This window comes from Elephas maximus, chromosome 6 (genome assembly GCF_024166365.1).
Source record: "Elephas maximus indicus isolate mEleMax1 chromosome 6, mEleMax1 primary haplotype, whole genome shotgun sequence".
In the NCBI taxonomy this organism is placed as follows: Eukaryota; Metazoa; Chordata; class Mammalia; order Proboscidea; family Elephantidae; genus Elephas; species Elephas maximus.
This window is the reverse complement of record NC_064824.1, coordinates 45,631,982-45,655,622: the sequence shown is the minus strand read 5'-3', so window position 1 is coordinate 45,655,622 and position 23,641 is coordinate 45,631,982. Positions and strand designations below refer to the sequence as shown.

The 23,641-nt window shown below is 35.0% G+C and overlaps 1 protein-coding gene across 2 annotated transcripts in view; it reads right to left on the bottom strand.

The window, feature by feature from the left end:
* EPC2 (enhancer of polycomb homolog 2) overlaps window positions 1–23,641 on the bottom strand; it is a 160,438-nt gene that overhangs the window by 5,154 nt on the left and 131,643 nt on the right. Inside the window, exons 5-11 of one of the 2 annotated variants that reach the window (XM_049887166.1) lie at window positions 21,525–21,673; window positions 20,632–20,764; window positions 18,275–18,442; window positions 12,418–12,507; window positions 10,488–10,633; window positions 10,031–10,374; window positions 787–923 (exon numbers count right to left, since the gene is read on the bottom strand). In XM_049887166.1, coding sequence (XP_049743123.1) covers window positions 787–923; window positions 10,031–10,374; window positions 10,488–10,633; window positions 12,418–12,507; window positions 18,275–18,442; window positions 20,632–20,764; window positions 21,525–21,673 — 1,167 coding nt within the window. Of the gene's footprint in view, window positions 1–786; window positions 924–10,030; window positions 10,375–10,487; window positions 10,634–12,417; window positions 12,508–18,274; window positions 18,467–20,631; window positions 20,765–21,524; window positions 21,674–23,641 lie in introns of both variants that reach the window. The other variant, XM_049887164.1, reaches the window with a different exon arrangement.

Here is a 23,641-nt window from a genome sequence, read left to right as displayed (position 1 = left end):
GACAGCTCATGGGACACAGCCACGATTGAGTTAATCTCAATTATTACTTTAGAATCTGATCAACCAATGTAGTGATAAACTGAGAATCAAAGTGAGAACATTTATATCAAAACATTTACAGAGCAACAACTTAAGACCTAAAATGCCAATTTTTCCAGCTACCGCAAATTTGAAATATACTTCCCAACTACAGTTTTATGAAGTTTTTTTTTTTTTTTTTCTTATCTCCAGTGCCTTCTCTTATGGTATCCATGGGAAAACTCTCCCAGTGGCAAGGTTTTCCTACAGGGAAAAGTGATTCAAAGAAGCAAGGGGCTATGTTATTTAGATTTATTGCATAATTCAAGAGAATTATCTTTCAGCACATGAGACATACCCACATGGCACTTAAACACACAGTTTAGAAAGGAGTTAGAAAATTACATCCCTGAAAAAAAACTTTTCAGGGGGCTGTGGGAGGGGGACAACGGCTCTAAGACTATATAACTACTTCTATGAATTCTCAATAGCCCACTCCCCAAAATGTAGCTACTTCTCTCCTAAATTAAAAATACATTTGACTCTAATGCTCTTCTTATAAAATATTATAAAACTCATAAAAGATTAAGTGACTAGTTTGTAAACTAGTCACTTAAGAAAATTAACTGGAAAGAAACTTAAGTGATATCCTCAAAATCAAAAGTGGCAACAGCAAGGTTATCTTCTGTGACTTGACTAAAACTGAACAAAAGTACATAATTATGGAACAAAGGAAGAGGCCTAACCACGGCTAAAAGACAGGTTTACCTGCGCTTTCGGATGCGTCTGCTGCGAGGAATGCTGGGACTGCTGTTTCTGCTGAAGCTGAGCAAGCTGCTGCCTTTGCATTTGAACTAACTGCTGCTGATGTGTCTGAAACTGCTCTTCTGTAATACCCCCTGTCACTGGGAGAGGGAATGCATTTCAGAAGTAAGGACATGTTCAAATATTTTTAGTAACATAAGTAGAATGCAGTATAAACTTATTTCACAATTAAGATGGAAAGCAATTATAAATCGCAATATACATCATCAGTAAAGAACCCAATACAAATGATAAAGTCTTTCAGCTGAAGTGCTTTATACCGATATCCAGGACATCCCTAATATCACAGCACAAAAACATTCCTAGATGGAGTTTTCCTGCATAACACAGTTTTAATATTCGGATTATTTTATTCAGACTTAGTATCTTTGAGATCACTCTTAAGACTCTCATGCTAACTATGTAATGAGAAAAACTTTGATTCACTGATGCAAATAATAATGATGACTAAGATATACCCTTAATAAGAAAACAGGACTATCTGCAAGACTAAATGATTCTTACTGTTGGTTTTCATACATGACAGTGAAGTGAATATACTTTTCCGATTACAAATCAGAGTAAAAGACAAAGGTATTCATCTAACAAAACCATTCATCATCGTTTAAGCCAGTATGTTCACTGTCTAAAATAAGTTCTACCTATAAAAACACCAGCTAAGAACTACAAAAGTGTTCTAGAAATTAAAGATATCTGTACATGTAATCAATTATGTTGTGTCCAAAAACAAGACATCTAGAACTTTTGCTTAAAAGACAAGCTAAAACTCTCCTGAGGTCACCTTTTAGTAAAATAACTGATTGGCACACAAAATAAAGGATATTATCCATGAGTAAAGGGTTCCATTAAAAAACCATCCATATGAGATCGATGGTTTTTATATGAGATCAAAAGGTCAACAATCACTCTGGAGCAAAGAGAGAGGGGAGATAAAGGGACAGCGAAGCTACAGTACTGGAAACCAAACAACCAGAACATAATTAAAGACAATGTTGACATATTATGAAAAATGTAACATGTCACTGAACAATTTGTATAGAAATTGTCAAATGGGAACCTAATTTGTTGTGTAAGTTTTCACCACAAACATAATAAAATATTATTTAAAAAAAAAGCAAGTTATATTAGGAAATACTTTTGTTGAAAAAATATAAACTTTCATTCACTGATATCTTAGTAGATCACTGATAAACTGATTTAGAGGACAGAAAGCTATTTCCATAGAAGTCAGTACATTATTAGAGTAAGGCAATACTAAATCACATCAGAATATATGCACTACTACAGTAATTTTTGCTTTATTTTTCTTTATTACCTTCTTACCTCTCTCCAGATTATTTTAGCCAACAAGTATTTACTAAATATCCACTATGGCACAGAGTGCTGCACCAACAGTTACAGTGGATACAGGGAAAATAAATGAGGTAGAGGGTCCCTGCCATAAAATCATATAGTATTAATTGGGAAGAAAAGACGACATACTAACATGAGCCAACCTTTACATGCAGCTGAGCAATCTATTCAATATTACCCGAAGGAGTTTAAAGTAGATTATACTCTCATCCTGGGGTACTTAACACCCCCAAAGTTTTCTACACAGAAGGGCCACAAATAAGAAACTTAAGAAAAAATATTTTTTATGAAATTAGACTTGTAACAAGTTATATGTTTAAAAAAAAAAAAATTCCATTGCAGTTGATTCCGACTCATGGCAAACTCATGTGTTACAGAGAGTTGCTCCACAGGATTTTCTTGACTGTAATCTTTGGAAGCATATTGCCAGCTCTTTCTTCTGTGGCACTGCTGGGTGGGGTAAACTGCCAAACTCTAGGTTAGCAGCGGATTGCAAACTGCTCGCACCGCCCATAACCAGTTACGCGTGGTATAATTTATATACTATGAAAAGGGAGCTGTGAGGCCCCAGGAATGGGCAAATCTTTACATTCTCTGTTCTGTTTCATTACCATTAAAATGTGAATTAAACTATGAGGGGAAACCTGTTCTCAGACAAGACAGTAATTTTATTTTTAGAAGATTCAAAAACTTGGGACATTACAATGCTCACTTGGAAGGTGCAGTATTACCTGTATTTGTGAAGTATACATTAGTTATCTTACTGAATTACCAACAAAATCAAATGTCTTTCTTTGCACATGTTAAATTCACTGAAAGTGTTCTATTTTTAAATGAAAAAAAGTTTTAATTCTAAATTTACGATCTTCAAAATCAAATAAAAATGTAAAGTGTTCATCAATTTCCAGCTGTTTGAAAACCTTGGGTCAAGAAAGAGATGAAAAAATAGTTTACTACATACAAAGGCAGGAAGAAAAATCTTAAATTAAACCCAAATAAAACTGTCTAAGTCCTATATATACAGAGTATACCGATTCAAAAGAAACGGACTTGGACTCTGGTGGTAGCAGTGCGTGCTCCCTAAAATCCAGTGCTAAGTTAGTCCAGGGTTAACGTTTACATTGAAGTGAAAAGGTGAGTAGTAACAGCCTTAAGTGAAAACCAAACCAAGTAAAGAGAACGCACCTTTAGTGCTTTTTTCAAAATTAAGAAAGAAATGATAATGAGAACCTTTTATCTTTCCAATACCTTTTAAGTCAGACAGGCAATAAAATCTTACTAATTCAGAATAAAGTACATATCTGAATTAGTGGAAAGATGAAATGCGTATTTTTGTCGTTGGTGGTGGTCCATGGCTGAGAAGTACTGTCAACATTCCAAAACCAAACCCATTGCTGATGAGTTGATTCTGACACATAACAACCCTATAAAGCAGGGTAGAACTTGCCCCATAGGGTTTCCAAGGAATGGCTGGTGAATGTGAGCTGCCAAGAGCGGCTGGTGGATTCTAATTGCCAACCTTTGGGTTAGCAGCTGAGCTCTTAACCATTGCGTAACTAGGGCTCCAAAGGCCCCAATTAGCGTCAAAGGAGTAGAGGTGTTCTACCTGCTTTTATGAACAGAAGATCATTTATATTATATGAAAAAAGGGATGATGATAAAGTTGCCTGTTTTTTAATATGTCTACATTTATTGGCCTGTCTTGTCAAGACCATTACTTTCTCCATAAAAAACTCATAATATTCTATACAGACTTAATCCACACTGTTCAAATCAATGAATCATAGTTCTCAACCTAAATTTAAGCTGATTTTGATACCAAAAATCTCACCAATGATCTCATTCCTGCTCGCGTTATCAATGATGCAGATATAACTTAATCAGATGGATACGCTTTGAAAAATTACATTCATTTTCTCTCTTCCCCTTCACCTCATGCCATCTAGCTCTTTAATGAGGTGTTTTGTGCTTGAAACAAGCTGATGTTCCTCTTCTGGAATATTCTAGAGCACTGTTTAGTATCACCTCAACTCTTTAGACAAAAACAGGGAACAGTAGTTGTGACACAAAATTGGAACACATTAAAAAAAACACCCTTTTCATTTGACCACTTTCACTATATTGGGGTGACGGGAAAGGAGTAAGAAGGTTGATTTTAATGACCTGGACATCAGTATTTAATTGCCATTTTCAGGGTTCTCAGGGTTGACATACTAGAAGGTGAAGGGTGGTATTTGACTGAAAGTAACTTCTCTGCTAATTATTTTTCCTTTCATCAGTTACCGAAAAAGTTCCATGAGATGATTTATTTCTTCACTGTTTTTTCATCAAAAGGCATGTATTAACACATATATCAGGAAAAGCCTGTAGTGATACAGTAAACAAATCTTTCCAGAAACGAAATCCATAATAGAGGCCCAGCTTTGTGTAGGGTACCAAAACCCGCTGCTGCTGAGTCAATTCTGACTCACAGAGACCCCATCTGTGTCAGAGTAGAACTGTGCTTCACGGGGTTTTCAATGGCTGATTTTTCGAAAGTAGATCGCCAGGCCTTTCTTCCAAGGTGTGCCTCTGGATGGACTCAAATCACCAACCTTTCAGTTAGCAGCTGAGTGTGTTAACCATTTGCACCATTCAGGGACTCCCCCATTCTGCTATAGGCACACAGAAATGCTAGATGAAATATTTTTAAAATTATAAGAGTTAATATTTAAACCCTTCTAAGTCCTACCAGTTTAAACATAACCATAAAACTGGCTCTTTTGTGAAGGTGGCAATATTTCACTATTCCAGATAGATGGGAAGTATCCCTATTCCTAACTTAGAAGTTCTGCAAATTTCTCTGGGTAAGCACATTCTAACAAATGGATATAACTAGCATGAAATTTTTCCTTTCATATAACACAAATACGTCATTCTGAACACCAGTAACATTACTGCATTTCTAAATACAGAAATACATAAACGACAGTCTGGTTTTGACTACAACCCCTAACTTTTCTGGCTATTTTCTAAATATCTGGCTCATTACTTATCCTGGATTTAACGGTCTGCTTTTACTCCAGAGATAAATTCATACACTTTTTCTTAGAACACGTCACCATCCTTGGAATGTTAAACTTGTTTCCAAAGATCCCTCATTTCATCCTTTAGCTTTCAGGTATGTGATTCCCAGTTGACCCTGGTAGTCTGCCCAGGCTGACCTCTTATCACCTTTCCCTCTCATATTCTGACAGCAAGCCACCAGACACATACATTTTACAAATTCAATAATTAAAAGCCCCAAATCACTGTTTCTTAAACTTAGCCCCACAAGTGTCCTCAGGTAAAGATTTCATTCCTGGGTAAAATATTTATTAACTTTGTATTTGTTTCATTTATAAACTAAAAAGAGAAATCGAATAGAAACACATCCTGGACCTTCTGGATGATCATCCTGTAACAGAGTACTGAGATATAATTTTTGTTTGTACCTGCCTTTATTTTTCATAATCTTTTAACTTTTAATGTTGTGTCTTTCAAACTGGGCTAAAAAGACGTATTTTTGGGAAGTTGGGAATTTTTCAAATTTGAGAAATGCTGGCCTAGACCATGTTTTCAGAGTTTAATGAAGAGCATCCAATGTGGTGATCACAAAGTTAAAATGAATATATTATCCAGCACTTCTCCATCTACTAGGTAGGTCTTTGTTATAAGAGTTTTAATATATGCTTTTACTGAAGTAATGCTGATTATATGCAAATTTGTTTGAAAGGACAGATATGGGGCTTTATCTTTTGGGGGGACGGAGATCCAACCATCAGTGGGATTCCAAACCATCAGCTGAAAGGGAATCAGATGAAAGTTCACATACAACCACTGGAGCTATTCTGAAGACAAATCTAATTCTTGAAAATTGGCACTATCTGCCCAGGACTGTATAAACATAACTCTCATAGCTAAGGACAAACTAAGGAATAAACTGTGATAATGAGGTGAGGAGATGAGGAACAAACGGGATGAGAGGATAATGAAAACAGACTAAGGACCCATTTAAACTTCTGACACACAAACTTAATAGTTACAACTGAAATTTCATTATTATGTCCTTCAGCAGCCAAACAAATTGTTTAATCCCTGAAATCTGAATTCATTTCTCACCTTTGGAAGCAACTCTAAACCAAAAATAATTGTGAGTACCTTAGCTGGTTGCCTATCATAAGTGACACGCACAGTGTTGCCTCTCATAAAACTTTTATGCTTGTAAACATTTACGGCAATTTAATAAGGAACAGGAAAAGGAAATGGATAAATTAAAAATCAGAAATTTCTCTTGAAACATTGTACAAAATATTAATGACTTTATAAACTGGCGATATTAAGATATTTGGAGCTGGTTAAAAAGGTACTGTATCTATGCAATATATCAAGAGAGTCAGAAAAGGAAAAAGACACTGTATTAATTTGCAACCACGCATTAGTCAAAACCAAGATACATGTGAAAGAACCTGGCCCTTCAAGTCTGAATAAGGAAAGCTATTTTTAGATGTGAAACACATTTTCTTGAGTTTTGAATTTAAGAACATCATCTCAAGAATAAGTAATATTGCACTTTCAAAGGACTAAAAACTTTATCTTCTATTTACATAAAGATGTAATATTTGCCATGGACTAGAAACTCTTTGAAGGTAAGGATTATTGTCTTGTGAAACTTTTAAACACTTAGCACAGCGCTTTTCATATAAAAGATCCCAAGTAATCATGTATGGAATTAATTTTTCCTGGTCATTCACTTGCCATGGTCAACACAATCTTTCCTTTCTCTGTCTTCCCTTATTTTACTTAAAAGTTAACATCTTGTTAGAATGAAAAGCCTTTAGCTGTAGCTAATTCTAATGCCTAGGAACACAGATTTCAATTTTAGTTTTAAGTCCTTTGAGTATGATATAGAAAATAATACACTTAGGATACAGGAATTATGGCCTGATTTACTAAAATTTTATTTATTTAAAAATACTTAAAAAAATAAATTTAAAATATAATTTATTTTATTTAAATTTAATAAAATTTAATTTATTAAAATTACCACATAAAAGAAAGGAAATTCTTAACCTTCAAGTTCACATAAGATGCAGTCCCCATTCCCTCTCTTTCTAAAGAAATAAGGAATTTGTGATATAAATAAACATTACTCCCAAGTGCATAGGGCTTCTATTTCTGATTAAGCCCTTCATTTGTTTAGTATCATCAATTTTGCAGCTATGAAACAGAAGTCAGTATTTATAACTTGTCTAACTGGGTAATCTCAGCTGGTAAATACGTAGTTGTCTATGTCAGTATTGTTACTTTTAAAGAAACACATACTCTAATCACCAAGCCCACTAAGAAGGCAAAAACATTAAACTAAAAAAGACAAAAACACAGACTAAAAGAAATACACATATAGAAGGATTTAATTATTTTGCATATGTTCATCAAATTTAAAAATACAACTTTCTAAAAACACCTAAATCCTTCTCTTTAGGTAGCTGAAGGAAATTTCTCGGTACTTACTAAACCGTAACAGAATCCACATAAAACTATCTAACCAAAGCTTAGAAAATGATTTAAAAAATATAATTAGTATAATGGATACTCAAAACTTCATACAAAATTCTTCATTCTAATAAGTGATTAAAATACATTAAATAAGTGATTAAATATATATATATACATATATATATATATAGAAAGACTTGATTAAAAATATTGCCTTCTAATACAGCTCAGCTGTTGCTTATGCATTAAGTTTTTTCAAAGGAAGAAAGATATGGTACTATGTTGAGGATATTAAAATATGTAAGACAGGAAGTTATACAGACCAAGCAGACTACTTTTCTGATGGGGGGAAAGCAAAAAATAAAAATTTATAGTCTATGTTATCAGATTTAAAAAAAAGGTAACATTGTATGTTTGCGATTTAAGTCCTTTGAGAAATGCATGCATACCTCAAGATAATACTTTAAATTCTTATTTTATGTTGATCTATGGCAGAATCACAGAATTCTGGAGCTGATTATTATACATGTATTTAAGTTACATCGTTGCTGTTGACAGGTGCCCTCACGTTGATTTTTAACTCATAGCAACCCCATACAACAAAGAAGAACTGCTCCATAGGTTTTTTAGGCTATAATCTTTATGGAAGTAGATCACCAGATGTTTCTCTGGTGGGAGCCTCTGGGTGCATTCAAATTGCCAACCTTTGGATTAGCAGCTGAGTGCTTAACCATTGTGCCACCAGGGCATTAAGTTGTATCAAAATAAACATAGTGTTGATGACACAATAACATACACATAAATACATTTTCTGGAAAACAGAAAAGTTAACTTAAGAACATCATCTCAAAGAAGAGTTGATCAGAACTTTATAGCAGAAAGCTGCAAATATCTGGTCATGTCTAAGTTGAGTAGGAACATATTAAAATCATTCTTTGATACAGAATATACATTGATAGAGATGAAGTTCAGCCTAATCAATCAAATATAATCATAAGTGGCTGTATGGCTCATTTTAAAACTCACTGTCCAAAATTATTTTGAGTAATGTTTGGCACAGGACTTCTTAGTTCAGCTGAACAAACGAAACAATTTCTTGGAGTTGGCTGAAAAACATCTGACCTAGTATTTGTCAACTTTCTACTATCTTCAGATTTCTAAGAATCTTGCCGCCTTAAATCATATTAGGTGTTCATCCATTTCAGCTTCAAAACCTCATTAAACTTCACAGACTCATAATGGATGCCATTTTCCTTACCTAAGTTCATTTAGGAGAAAATTAACCAACTAATTTGGAGAAATGCTATGCCAACTTCCAATCATTCAAACAAATCCAGTTTTCCATTACAACCTTCAAATAAACGTCTAAGTCAAGTCTGAAAATAAGCAGTTCAGTAACTAAGAAAGACTGAACACTACTGAGGCCAAATTTCAAGCTGGAATGATTCAGAACCACTTTAAAATGGTTTAATATAATTTTGCATATTAAAATGCAACATTCAGGACATAATTTAGAAATGCACACATTTTACTGAAAGAAAGGATATAAACAGTGTAAGTCACATTGCCTGTATTTTTGTCTCTGAATACCATGCATTTACAATGTTTATATTATAAGGATATTTACAAAGCATAAATACTTGTACACATGTCATAAAGACTGTCCACAGAAGTCAAATCAAAATGACATTTTAGGTTCTCTAGATATTACACATTATTTACAATGTACAGATCATAAAAATATTAAATGAACACGGGCACAATGACTCTTAAAATGAAAAAAAATCTTTCGGGTTTCAACTCGAGAGAGAAACTATCAGACAAAGCTTACAACTCTTCATAGTGAACCTCCTAACAAATCATGTTTGAGAAGGGGTTTTCAATGGTGCTCTCAAAGAGCAATGGTTACATTCAAGCAAAGTTAGTAAACAAAAATAAAAAATTTCTTTACTAAAAGCAGCAGTGGACAGTATAGTGCTATGCTGATCTGGTGGCAGCTTATAACCAGTTTTCCCATTAGGGCTCCTTACCCACTCTGCCTCCATAATCACCATACCAGGCAGACACACTGAAAACGCATGTTGGTGGTTTATAGATATTAGGACATTTTGGTTAAAAAGTGAAACGTAATAATAAAACTCTTAAGTTAGGAAAAAAAATGAAGCAAATATAAAATTCCTTTCCTGAGTGGAATTAGGAAAATAAACCCTCAAAATTTATCCTGAGAGTTAATTTAGTGGATAAGGAAATGAAAATTAAGAGGAAAAAAAAAAAAAAAAAAACAGCACGACACACTCTTAACAAAGTGTTAGCCTACCTGATATGCCATTCTTGCTGGTGTTCAATAACGCTACAGATGCTGCAGAAATTCTTTTGTTGTTCACAGTCTGCCCTGGTTTCCTTGAGGTACGTTCTTCACTATCACTGTCCTGTAAATTCAGTAGCCTTGGCTGGAAACACTGTAGTCGACATGATCTAATATTGCTTAGTATTTCAGAAAGGGACAGTCTATTTTCACAATGTTTACTGGAAGCATTGGTCCGAGAGAAATTAGAAGAAAAGTCTACAGTTTGAGAAGGGCTTGAAAAACCATTCAGCATTTCAGGGTCTATCTGTTTCAGGACTGGGTCATGTTCTGTGGCTATTCGGTCCATTATAACTCTGAAAAAGAACATAAAACCAAATACTAACTGAAGGAATTTTCCCCCAATTTTCCTACCCATTCATTCCCTTCCAGCTTGTAAAGAAAACCCAGCTCAAAACAAATAGTTTACCTGCCACCTCTGCCAACTCGTCTCCTTGCAAATCCTATACATCTGCTTGGAACTGTAAGCGTTGTAAGGCAATGCCTATACCTCAGCTTATCCAAATCTGCCAACTCCGAATTTTCAAATGAATGGTTAGTTTGGTCCAAACGAGGCTGCGAAGAAAAAAGACCAAAACAAAAAAACTCATAGATTAAAGGTGAAATGAAAACCAAACCCACTGCCATCCAGTCGATTCTGACTCACAGCGACCCTATAGGACAGAGTAGAACTGCCCGATAGATTTTCAAGGCAGCGCCTGGTAGATTCGAACTGCCGACCTCTTGGTTAGCAGCCATAGCACTTAACCACTACACCACCAGGGTTTCCAAAATCTGAAATGAAGAAAAGTTAAATCATAATAAAGTGACTACAGCATTAGCAGAACAATTAAAACCTAAATCCCCTTGTAAAACTGGGATTTAAAATATACAACTGTAAAATTTTGCAAAATCAAATCAAAAGTTCACTTCACTTCAAAAGGAAGTATTTTAAAATAAACATATCTTTAAAGAATAACATGGCTTTTAATAGGTATATAGAAAAGCAGAGATAGTGAAGTTAGTAATTCATAGGCTTCCTATTGAGATAAACCAGAAGGAATTTTTTTTTGGAACTAAAAACTGTTCAAGTTGAAGCTTTCTCTTTACTTTTAAGAAACATACAGCCCATTTCTTTGCCTTCTCATTCCATCATCCTATTGTTCTATGCCTTACTACCTCTGACCCTTTCATAATTTTCTCTTCTCTCCTTTGCATAGCTCATAAACAGCTCTATACTTCTTCCACATTAAACATATACATACACACACCCCCAAAAAAGCTGCCAGTTTATGTTTACGATAATTCAACAAGACAGTCTCTACAAACCTTTCATGAAATCCAGTCTCATTACTCTATAGTTACTCTGAGCATTTGAAAGTGAGTGTCATTCCTTGATGTAATGTTCCACCAAAACTTGACTTAATAGCATAAAGCAATTTCTAAGTATGTCAAAAAGTTATAATTATTAGGCAAAATACTGCCATGAGGGAAGTTAAAAAAAAAAATTATGACTTTACATTTGATACTTACTGGGTATGTATGCACAAGATGGACTTGAATAACAAGGTATTTCAATAAACACTCAGCAGCCACTTAAGGAGATTCTGGGCTTACTTAACTTTAGCAAGGACACAACGAATGATTTTCAGCACCCGCGGAAGCTATAGGTAAGCCCAAAATTAAACTAGATCTCTAAAAAGTGAGGAAATATCAATTTCTTAATAAAGAATTTTGAAACCTTTTGGAGGACTTCAGTATCTTTTTGCATCTTTTATTGGTATCAATGTAAAAAAAAAAAAAAAAACCAGTTGCTATCAAATTGATTCTGACTCATGACTACTCCATGTATGTCAGAACAGAACTGTGCTCCACAGGATTTTCAAGGGCTGATTTTTCAGATGTAAACTGCCAGGCCTTTCTTCCAAGGTGCCTCTGAGCTGACTCGAGCCACCGAATGTTTAGTTAGCTGCCAAGCATGTTAATCATTTACACCAACCAGGGACTCCAGTATTTACATCTAAACCAAACCAAACCAAACCGGCTGCTGTTGTGTTGATTCGACTCACAGCTACCTTATGTGACAGAGTAGACCTGCCCCATAGGGTTTCCAAGGCTGTAAATCTTTACAGCAGCAGACTGCCACATCTTTCTTCTGCGGAGGGGCTGGGGGGTTCAAACCACTGGGCAGTTTGGTTAGCAGCCAAGTGTATTAATCATTTGCACCAACCACGGACTCCAGTATCCACATATGGGAAGTCTGATGGGCTTCCCACTTTTAGATCAACGCTAAGGCATCTTTACTTGAGTTACCTATTTATTCCAGTTAACAAAAACATCACAAAAAATAGAGTCCTTACAGCATAATACTGGCATCCTGCCCGCCTTCTGAAAGCACAGGGACCATCAGGATCATTTTCTTCTTCCGGTTCTGATACTGGGGACGGTACCTAGACAAAAGAGGCATTCCATTTATGGGTTATCAAAAGTCCATAGATCAATCCTTATAATGATCTAAAATTAAAATCCTGATGACAAACAGTAAATCACTCCTACCTTATACATACCCAAACCTACCAATCCCAATGCCATCAAATTGATTCGGACTCATAGCAACCCTACTAGACAGAGTAGAACTGCCCCATAGTGTTTCCAGGGCCATAAATGTTTACGAAAGCAGGCTGCCACATCTTTCTCCTGTAGAATAACCGGCGGGTTCAAACCACTGACTTTTCAGTTAGCAACTGAATGCTTAACCACCATGCCACCAGGGTGCCTACATTACACATACTATGCAGTAAATTTCCAAAAGCATTTAAAGACTAGTAAAATTTTTTTAAATATGTTAAAAATAATTAATTTCAATGGACTAATTCTTGCAGGTAAGTATACATGGTATTGCTTAACTGCTTCTGAACATGTGTTACGGACTTAAAAAGAATTATATATACGCTTTTTATATATACCATTTATATTTTGTAAATAATGTGGCCATACTTGATTATGACAGTTATACTTCATCTATAGGTAGGTGTGTTTATATCCAGTAACTCTCTCTGTGTAATAAAGCTGAAAATGAAATAAAAAAAGCTTATGAATAGCCAAAAAAAAAAAAAAAAAAAAGCCATACAGACCATGCATCTTACTCAAAGGGAAACCCCTTACTTCCTACTCATTTATTTTTAAATCGTTTTTCAAACTTAGCAGATCAGAAGCAGAAAATTAGAAAAAGAGAGAAGACTTGCTAAAGGTAAGGAGACTGGGCTCCAGAAAGAACAGCGAAGCCCACAATCTGACAGCAAAAGAATTAAAAGCACTTTAAAAAGCTATCACATGTTAAAAAGCATTCTGTTTAGCTTACTAGTAAAGAATGTCTGCCTTGAGCATTGTGCTCTTTTAAGATCTATCTATATGGGATCAAACTGACAACAACATGAAAGATTAGATAAGAAACTTAGAGCGTACTGAGTTTATGTTAATAGGGGAGGAACGATCAGAAAAGGAGGGTGAGAATGATTGTACAACTCAAAGAACGCAATCAATGTCACTGAACTGTGTATGTAGAAAATGTTGAATTGGTGTATAGTCTGCTGTGTGTGCTATCAACCACAACAAAAATAAATTTTACATATATATGTGTGTGTGTGTATATATGTAAACCCTGGTGGCAGAGTGGTTAAGTGCCACCGCTGTTAACCAAAAAGTTGGCAGTTCAAATCTGCCGGGTGCTCCCTGGAAACTCTATGGGGCAGTTCTACTCTGTCCTATAGGGTCGCTATGAGTCGGAATAGACTCAACGGCAGTGGGTTTGGTTTTGGTTTTTTATATACACATATGTTGTTGTTAGGTACTATGAGGTTGGTTCTGACTCATAGTGACCCTATGTACAACAGAACGAAACAATGCCTGGTCCTGTGACATCCTCACAATCATTGTTATACTTGAGCCCACTGTCGTAGCCACTGTGTCAAACCATCTCATTGATGGGTCTTCTTCTTTTTCACCGACCCTCTACTTTTTGAAGCATGATGTCCTTCTCCAGGGATGGGTCCCTTCTGATAAAATGTCCATAGTACATGAGACAAAGTCTTACCACCCTCGCTTCTGAGGAGCATTCTAGCTGTATTTCTTCCAAGACGGATTTGTTCATCCTTCTGGCAGTCCATGGTATATTCGATACTCCTCGCCAACACCATAAAATTCAAATGCATTCATTCGTCTTCGGTCTTCATTATTCATTGTGAAGATTTCACATGTGTATGAGGTAACTGAAAATATCATGGCCTGGGTCAGGCGCACCTTAGTTCTCAAGGTGACATCTTTGCTTTTAAACACTTTAAAGAGGTCTTTTGCAGCATATTTGCCCAACGCAATATGTCATTTGATTTCTTGACTGCTGGTGGATTCATGGGCATTGATTGTGGATCCAAGTAAAATGAAATCATGACAACTTCAATCTTTTCTCCATTTATCACGATGCTGCTTATTGGTCCAGTTGTGAGGATTTTTGTTTTATGTTGAGGTGTAATCCATATTGAAAGCTACAATGCCACCTCTCTTTTGGCAAGCAAGTTGTGTCACCTGCATATCACAGGCTGTTAATCAGTCTTCCTCCAATCCTGATGCCATCTTCTTCACACAGTCTAGCCTCTCAGATTATTTGTTCAGCATACAGACTGAATAAGTATGGTGAAAGGATACAACCCTGATGCATACCTTTCTTGATTTTTAACCACGCAGTATACCTTTGTCCTGTTCGAACAACTGCCTCTTGATCTATGTACAGGTTCCCCATGAACACAATTAAGCATCCTGGAATTCTCATTCTTCACAATGTTATTCATAATTTGTTATGATTCACACAGCCAAATGCATTTGCATAGTCAATAAAACACAGGTAAACATCCTTCTGGTATTCTCTGCTTTCAGCCAGGATCCATCTGACATCAGCAATGATATCCCTCGTTCCATGTCCTCTTCTGAATCCAGATTGGATTTCTGGCACTTCCCTGTCGATGTGCTGCTGCAATCATTTTTAAATTACCTTCAGCATAATTTTACTTGCATGTGATATTAATGATACTGATAATTCCATCAGATCACCCTTCTTTGGAATGGGCATGTATATGGATCTCTTCCATGTACACACACAGACACACAAATAAAGCATTCTGTGTGGGGTCATGTGACAACAGGTCAAATATCCCTATAAAATGAGGGCATTTAAAGGGCACTGATACAACACACTCTAAATGTGCCATCAGAAAGATTAAACGATATTCAAGTATACTCTGATACAGCAGAGAGAGATGCTTTAGTACTTAATTTTCAGTTGTCTCACAATCTCACTCTGTGGTACATCTCATTTTCTAACAATGCTGGCTCAACTATAGTTACTTGCAAAATTTCGAACCTCACAAATTCCTTTCTTCCAATTTTGAGAGGAAAAATGTCTTCTCCACAGTATTTCCAAACTGTGGTAATTACCACTGTGAAGGGTCATCCAGGGGAGAAAGGCATTTGTTTGAGGTTTCAATATACCTCTACCAACCCAACGGAGGAGACATAGAAACAGTAAGCTGGGGCTGCTGCTGCTTCTTGGGGAACCTAGCTCCCAACCTGAAATCTGAAAGGAAATCCCAAATGTGAATTTTACACTTCGGTTCCTTTGCAAATCATCTACTTCTTCTAAAATATACACAAGAAGCATCACAAGGTCTCAGAAATTCTCTGCATAAAGTGTATCATCCCTTCTCCTCCCTACCACCATCCCTGAGAAGCAGATTCCAGGGCTTAGTCTGGGACACAGGAAGAGAGCGCTTATGTTAAAATCAGAAGTATGATGAAGAAGAGACAGTGTTTAGTTCTGCTTTGTTACAAATCAGTTGGATAAATCTAGTTAAAATGTTTGTTCTCTTAAGGCTCCCTATTCTCTTGTTCCTTGTTTATTGGACAAAGAAGAAGTATATAGTTACTTTGACAATGGTTTTGTAAGAGTTACATTCTAAACAGGTGCACTGAATGATACCCAACTATAACCAAAAAAACCCGTTGCCATTGAGTCGATTCCAACTCACAGCGACCCTACCGGACAAAGTAGAACTGCCCCATAAAGTTTCCAAGGAGCACGTGGCAGATTTGAACTGCCGACCTTTAGGTTAGCAGCCCGTAGCACTTAACCACTACGCCACCAGGGTTTCCACCCAACTATAGTACAGGTAAATGTTTACTTACTCTTTAGCAACATGGGGATATCATTATAAAAATTAATGAGGGTTTGCCAAAGGCATACCACAAGGACTCGGAGGAACCTAAAAGTTTCAAAATGCAATTTTCATGTAGGAATGGGGGTTAAGGATATATGAATAAACGTAAGAATTTAGAACAGAAATGAAGATTCCTTAATCTATGAGGAATATATAACTAGCACGTTGAGTCAGCCCTGCTATTAGGTTGGAAGTATTGATTCTAACAAGGGAAAAGTTTCTACGGGTCATGGTTTCCCAAGGCACTATTCTTCAAGGGTTGGGAATGTATAACAAAACATTCCAGGCTCGCATTAGTACTAGCGATGTAAGGCTATTATGCATATGTTTCTCTAACCATGTCACTTTCTTACTTGAATTCTTTAATATTTCCCCGTATGTACAGAGTAGATACAGGCCATTCACCATCTGGCTACTACTCTAGCCAGCATTCCTTTCACTCCCACTTTCCTCTTCTCTTTCTGTGTTATGTGTTTCAGAGGTGCCAAACTGCTAGAGTTCCCTCTACTGTGCTGTTTTCTCTACTAAGAGAAGTCCTTTCCTGTACTTTCTATCTAGAAAACTAGCATTAATTAGGGCACTACTTCCCTCATTTCTTGAAAATGGTTACCTGATTTAATATGCTATGGCTATTCAAAGGCCTGCCAGAGTCAAACTGGATGATACTTTGACAAAAGTAATAAATGATTTTGTTAAGTACTTTTCAAGAGCATAATAAATAAGATACATCTTAGTTACTATGCATATGAGTACCAAAATATTACCTGATTTAGTAAAACTAAATCAGTGAAAAAAGTAAACATAATACGTTGTAGTGTGCTGTCGAACTGATTCCAACTCATAGCAACCCTATGGGACAGTGCAGAACTGCCCCACGGGGTTTCCTAGGCTGTAATCTTTACGGGAGCAGATTGCCATGTCTTTTCACCTGAGGAGCTACTGATGGGGCCAACCTTCAGTGAGCAGCTGAGCTCTTAACCACTGCACCACCAGGGCTCCTTAAAAATAATATAACCTAATTGACGCAACGACACTGGGTTTTTTGTTGGGTTCAGTCAAAAAGGATAGATTTTCTGTAAACTCTAGATTTTAAATAATTACAGCAATAAAGTGTTTTATAAACAGTCCTGCTTCCAAACATAACTGTGCTCTAAAAAAATTTTTTTAAGTAGGTCAAAATGTTAAAATATGTTGAAGGAAGTGGTTGGTACAAGGTCTTCGTTATAGTATTCACTGTAAATTTCCTATACCATACTGAAAAAAAGAAAAATGAAGGTATTGCTACACCAGCTGCTAAACAATATTATTAAAAAAACAATAACAAAAAGATCCTTTTAAATGTAAGACAAAGGTCTTGTTTTAAAAATAGTGCTTATAAAGATAAAACTAAGATTTTTAAATTGCAAACATTTTGGTATAATACTGTTGCAACATAATACAAAGAATTATCTTCACAATTAAAACATGAACAGTCCTTCTAAATTTTAAGATAAGTAGTTATTGCCTCAGTGACAAAATTTACATTAAAAGTTGCAAAAAATACAATGCTGGTGAAATGTTGTGAAAAAGGCAATTATTGTTGGTGGCAATATAAAACTTGTAATTATGTATTAAATGTCTTAGAATATTGATTATCTTTGTTTCAGTAATTCTATTTCTAAAAATCTATTTTAATACAGAGGGAAAAGGTAAAGATGTTTATTTTTATCAAAGGGAAAACCCGAAAACCATGTAAATGCCCCACAATAGAATAAATTCTATCAACTAATGGAAAATATGAAACAGTAAGTACTAATTCAGTGGTTATATAAATAATATGAGAAATATTTATGCTATAACATTAACTGAACAAAGCAGGAATAAAAACTCTAAGATGTCAATTATGTTTTTAAACTATAGCAATATAAAAGACTAGAAGAAAATGTCTTTAAAATAGTTTTAAAACAAGCACCTGTGGAAATTCATCTTCATCTGAGCTGTGAAAGTCATATTGCTTAATGTCACTCTTATTGATCACAGGCAATGCCTCAGGAGTGGGTTGCTGAGATGTAATCAAAGTCTCTGCTTTAGGCTTCTTTGGGTACTTCTTCTTTTGACGAACCACATCAGAAGCCTCTTCCTTCAAAGATAAATGATGAGGGTGCTGTTTACATGAGGATTTTTCCCCCAAAAGGAAGAAATGAAAATCATTTAGAAATCATGAAAACTATACTGCTCTTTGAAAAACATACATCTTTGCCCAGGAAGTGATTTTATGTACTGTTGTTAATATGCAAAAATTATTCTGCCATCCTAAGTTGAAGTGTTTTACTTTCTCCAAGTTATAATGAAAAATAACCATAGTGCTTAAATTTACTTTTTATACTGCTTTAATACTTAAAAGTTAGTGATTTTAAAAATTATTACTTATACAATCCAACATTTAAAAAGTATTTAAATTCAATTCTTATTTTATTTAAATCCACTGTATTAAAGATGAAAATTAATAACCTTTTATTTTTTACATAACTTGAACTGGATTATGAATTCAGTAGTTCATTTATACACTTATTTACCAACTTAGAAAATTTTTCTATGGGTGGTAATTTTTTTGGGAAAAAAAAAAGCTTACAAACTAGAAAAAAAAACCTCCACTTTTTAGAATGCATAATTACTGCCTCAACCAAATAATTATCAAATTGTTCTCAAGTGCCCCAGGGTTCTGTAGAGATTCCTGAACAGCCATCTGGAAAAGGAAAGGGCTGAAGGGGTGGGTTTTCAGCCCTAGTCCCCCTCCCCCATTTAGTAGAGCAGCTGTTTCTATCTGTTTAACATACTGGCATCCCTTATTATAAAAGGGATCTACCACTTTTAAAAGTTTGAAAATGACTGCTCTAAATGCCAAAGTAGAAGAAATATCAAGGTATAAAAATATTTAATAAGTTATATACATTTCCCCACGTAGTCCAGATGTTAAAACTAGAGTGGTACACACAATGAAAATGTTTTTAACTGCCAAATTATTTAGTAAGACACTGTTTCATATAATGGGTACAGACTCTGTATCTTAAAATAAAAAGTTCAACTTCTTAGAAACTATTCATATTTTAAGGTGTGATGTGTGACAAAGCAAATATAGTCAACTATGTGTCAGTGGGGTAGGACAACAGTGCATGCAACCGTATCTCTAAAATTAGTATCTGAATAGGCTGAGCATTTATTCCTATTAAAAAAAAAAAAAAGATCTAAATTAAGAATCACTATAATAAAGGTTGATTGTCATTAATTTTGGGTTAGGATTATCGTATTCTATGCTTACAAATCATAAACCTTGGACAATTAATAATTTATATAAAATGGATTTTAAAAAACAGCTTATAAACTGACACTTTTTGGGCTATAGAGGGAGGTGTGATTTAAAGTAGGTCAGCTAGATGCCTGTGATTAATAAGAACTCTGGTGTTTTGGTGTCTGAATTGACTTGAGTTGAATAAAGGAGGAGTCACCCTGCTCCACATTTTCCTTGACCTTTAAGAATGAATCCATGAAAAATGAGGACTAGTGTACATTTTTAAAAGATGAATTTTCCACAAACACCCTAAGTCACGTTTTAAATTTTACTGCAATTCAAGCTCTATTGTTAAGATGCTTCAGTAAATATGTTCCTTATTTAAACCTACGTTCCTTAAAATTAAATATTATTTTCTTGTATCTCCCAGTTATTTTATATACCAAGTGAGTATGTGTATACAAATATATATATACATATATAACTACTTAGTCTAAGAGACCAAAGTAATCCCTTAGTTTGGCTCTTTATTAGGAAGAAATGGTGGTTCAAAAGTCGGAGGACTTTCTCAAGTCACTCAGCTAGATAGCAGCTGATAAAAATTCTGGTTCTGGCAATGATGATGACAAAAATAACTTTCAATACTCTCAGTGAAGAAAGTTTGCGTTTTAGATTTCAATGCCTGTCACTACAACACAGGGTTTGCTAATAAGGCTAGTGGTAACTAAACTGTAATTATCCTAATCTCTAGGGAAGCAAATAGTATAGTGAAAAATACATGAACTTTGGTGTCAGACCTGGATTCAAACCTTGACTCTACCACTTATTAGCTGTATGATCTAGAAGTCACAGGTAAAGGACTGTAAGGAGTATTATTGGGTCAATACGTACGTAAAAATTCTTAGGAAAGTGCTCGGGAAATAGAAAGAACTAAATCCACATTAACTACTTTCTTCCTTAACCAAACTATATTAACGCAACTGCAGGAATCGATAATTGATCAGTATTACCACACATGCTTCTCCCCAGGGGGTATTCACCTTAGTTTTACATTCTTGGACTTTGTGATGATTTCCATTATGAAGAGTTGCTGGAGTGGCATATAACTCTTTTTCTGATCTACTGATTTTCACTTCATTAAGGATTTCACCACCATAGTCTCCCAAATGGTATCTTAAAAAGGTAAGAATATGTTGCATAGTTTAAGAATAAAGAAGAAAAATCAGTGATGCCTCAATAATTGGAATACAACCAATCCAACAGAGCCTACAATTAATCAGGTCATTTTAAAGAGAAAATTTACAGGAATAATGAAACTCGTTTTTGGAATTAGTAAAGACAAAACACCAAAAACCAAAAAAACTTCTAAGGTACACAGAAGACAAGTTTTCCCTATCTTTTATATTATCAAGCCCTAGGAAATTATGTTGAGAATACTTACCTCACAATTCTGTTAGATTTAGTACAGTTTTACTTAATTATGCAGTAAAATGACTATTACACTTGAGAACACATTTCCAAAACAGTTGAAACAAAAATTGTTTTCTACCTAGTTAGAAAATGAAATCAATTAAACATTCGCTTCTCTCAAATTCTTTTTAAACAGAACTTTGATATAGAGAATTGGGCAAAATGATATTTAGATTTTTTTCTAAATAAAAATCTAGGATTCCACACACACACGTAAAAATTAAGGGTATTACAGCATCTATGCTACACACAAATATAAAAATTTGCAATCCCATGTTGATAACTTAGATTAATCTGATTTTTAAAAGCAGGAACACAAGTAATCTTCATAAACACAAATTCTGTTAGAGAATCAGAATCATCACACAGTTGAGAGAAAAACAAAAAAAAAAAATCTGGTTACATTTTGCCTACCATTTGTATAAAGTAAGCTACCATTAGTATGTAATAGTAGCAATGTTACCTTTTTTCCACAACTTCTAAGGTTAAGTGCAATAATTCTCGTTTTGTTTTCTCTCTTCTCTTAATCATTTCCAAAATGGTTATGGCTCTACTAAACTCTCGTCTCAATTTCAACATCTTTTCATAAGAGGCTTCATCATTCTTACGATTCTATTGAAAACAACATTAGAAGAATAATCAGTGAACCCAATTATCCAGATTTTCACTTTCACTCAACAAAACCTTAATACACCCAAATTCATCCTATATAAGTAAAAATATTAACAAATCATCTAAACAGCAATTACACAAAGAATCTACTTAACTCAAAATATAAGCACATTCTCTCAATAAGTATTCATTAAAAAAATGTTGTCAGTTGTTAGAAAAGATGGAATGGCATAGGAGATATTAATGTCTGTGCACACAAATTTAAAAAAAGTCCACCTGAAATAAAAACCTAGTGTATCAGAAAATGTAGCCCATTCCTATTGCTGCAAGACATTTTCCCAATAACACAGCGGAACAGTTCCGTCAAGATCAAGTACCTAGAAAAAGCCAAATGAGTCTCCATCCATCCATCTCTGTAACTGCAGGTTGGCAGTTTCAATGTACTACAATGCAAACAGTAACAACGGCAAGAGAATCTTCACTTCAGAAACTTGGATATAAACCTGAAAGTGGGTGTCAAGCATCTCAAGAAATGGGGTAATCATGATTCAGTGTCATAACACCCCATTGCAGAGGAGAAAAAGAGATTGAGTGAAAATTCTGAACTTCAGATATCATTAGGAAGTTCTTACTTTCAAGCATAAGAACTAACTTACAAGGTAGAAGTTTTGTTTAATAACTAGAGAAGACTCAGCTGTAATTAGCTGCATCCACTTGTATGTAAAAATTACCATTATTTTATTCAATCATATATATATATATATATACACACACATGCACACATACATAGAGACAGAGAGTAATTAAACATTATATTAGGTACTGAACTATTTAGTTAAAAATATACCATTATTACCCCTCAATCTACGTGTCCAGACAGAACTGCAATTGTTCATCCTTGAGTTAATAAGAATCTGAAGAAAGCCAGCAGTTTCACATTGGAGGATTACAGAAGACAAAATACAAATTGAAAAAGATTCAAAGTTCTACTCTTTTTTCTTTTGTGTACAACTTCTTGCATTTGAAAGTCACTAAATCCAATTTATTCAAACATGCTATATTAAAAAGTCATTCTTTTATCTTCTAAAAAATTAATATTTTTTTTCTCCAGCACTAAGTGACAAAAGGCAAACCTAAAGCATTGTTTAAAATTTTTTTTTTAAGGTAAACAGGCAGCAATACCTCCAAATTAAAAAAAAAAAAAAATTAGATCACCAACAGCAAATATTAAGGTGCCAATTTTGTGCAGGGTATTGCACATGACCCTTACCCTCAAATCACTGTGCCACCAGGGCTCCTTAAAGTACTCAAGCACTCCTGAATGAAACATTAGTGTAGAGAATTGTAATTAAATCCTTGAGTGCCAATCCAATAGTTCAGGAGTCCCTTACCTTTGCATCAGCTATATAAGTATTTTTAAGTTTATGGACATAGAAAAGGAAGCATAGAGTCTTTGTTAGCTGTATTCATTTTTGCATATTCCAGCGACTGCCCACCTCTCAAAGACCTAGGGGGTATACAGTGTCTGCTGTTTTCCTATTGTTCGTACTGTACAACATATAGACATTTCTTACTAGCGACAGCAGGCACAATGGGGAATAGTTTTCAGTCTCACAGCTGAAAACAGAGAGGAATAAAAAGTAAAGAATACTGAAGAAGAAAATGAACCACACTACAGAGGATGATAAAAATAACAGATAAGAAAAAGGGTAGAAATCAAGAGTGTCAGAAAAAAGCCTGGAAACCCTGGTGGTGTAGTGGTTAAGTGCTAACCAAAGGGCCGGCAGTTCGAATCTGCCAGGCACTCCTTGGAAACTCTATGGGGCAGTTCTACTCTGTCCTATAGGGTTGCCATGAGTCGGAATCGACTTGACGGCACTGGGTTTGGTTTTTTTTTATAGTTATTCCACGAAGTCTTGGTGGTGCAGTGGTTAAGAGCTCAGGCTGTTAATCAAAAGGTTGGCAGTC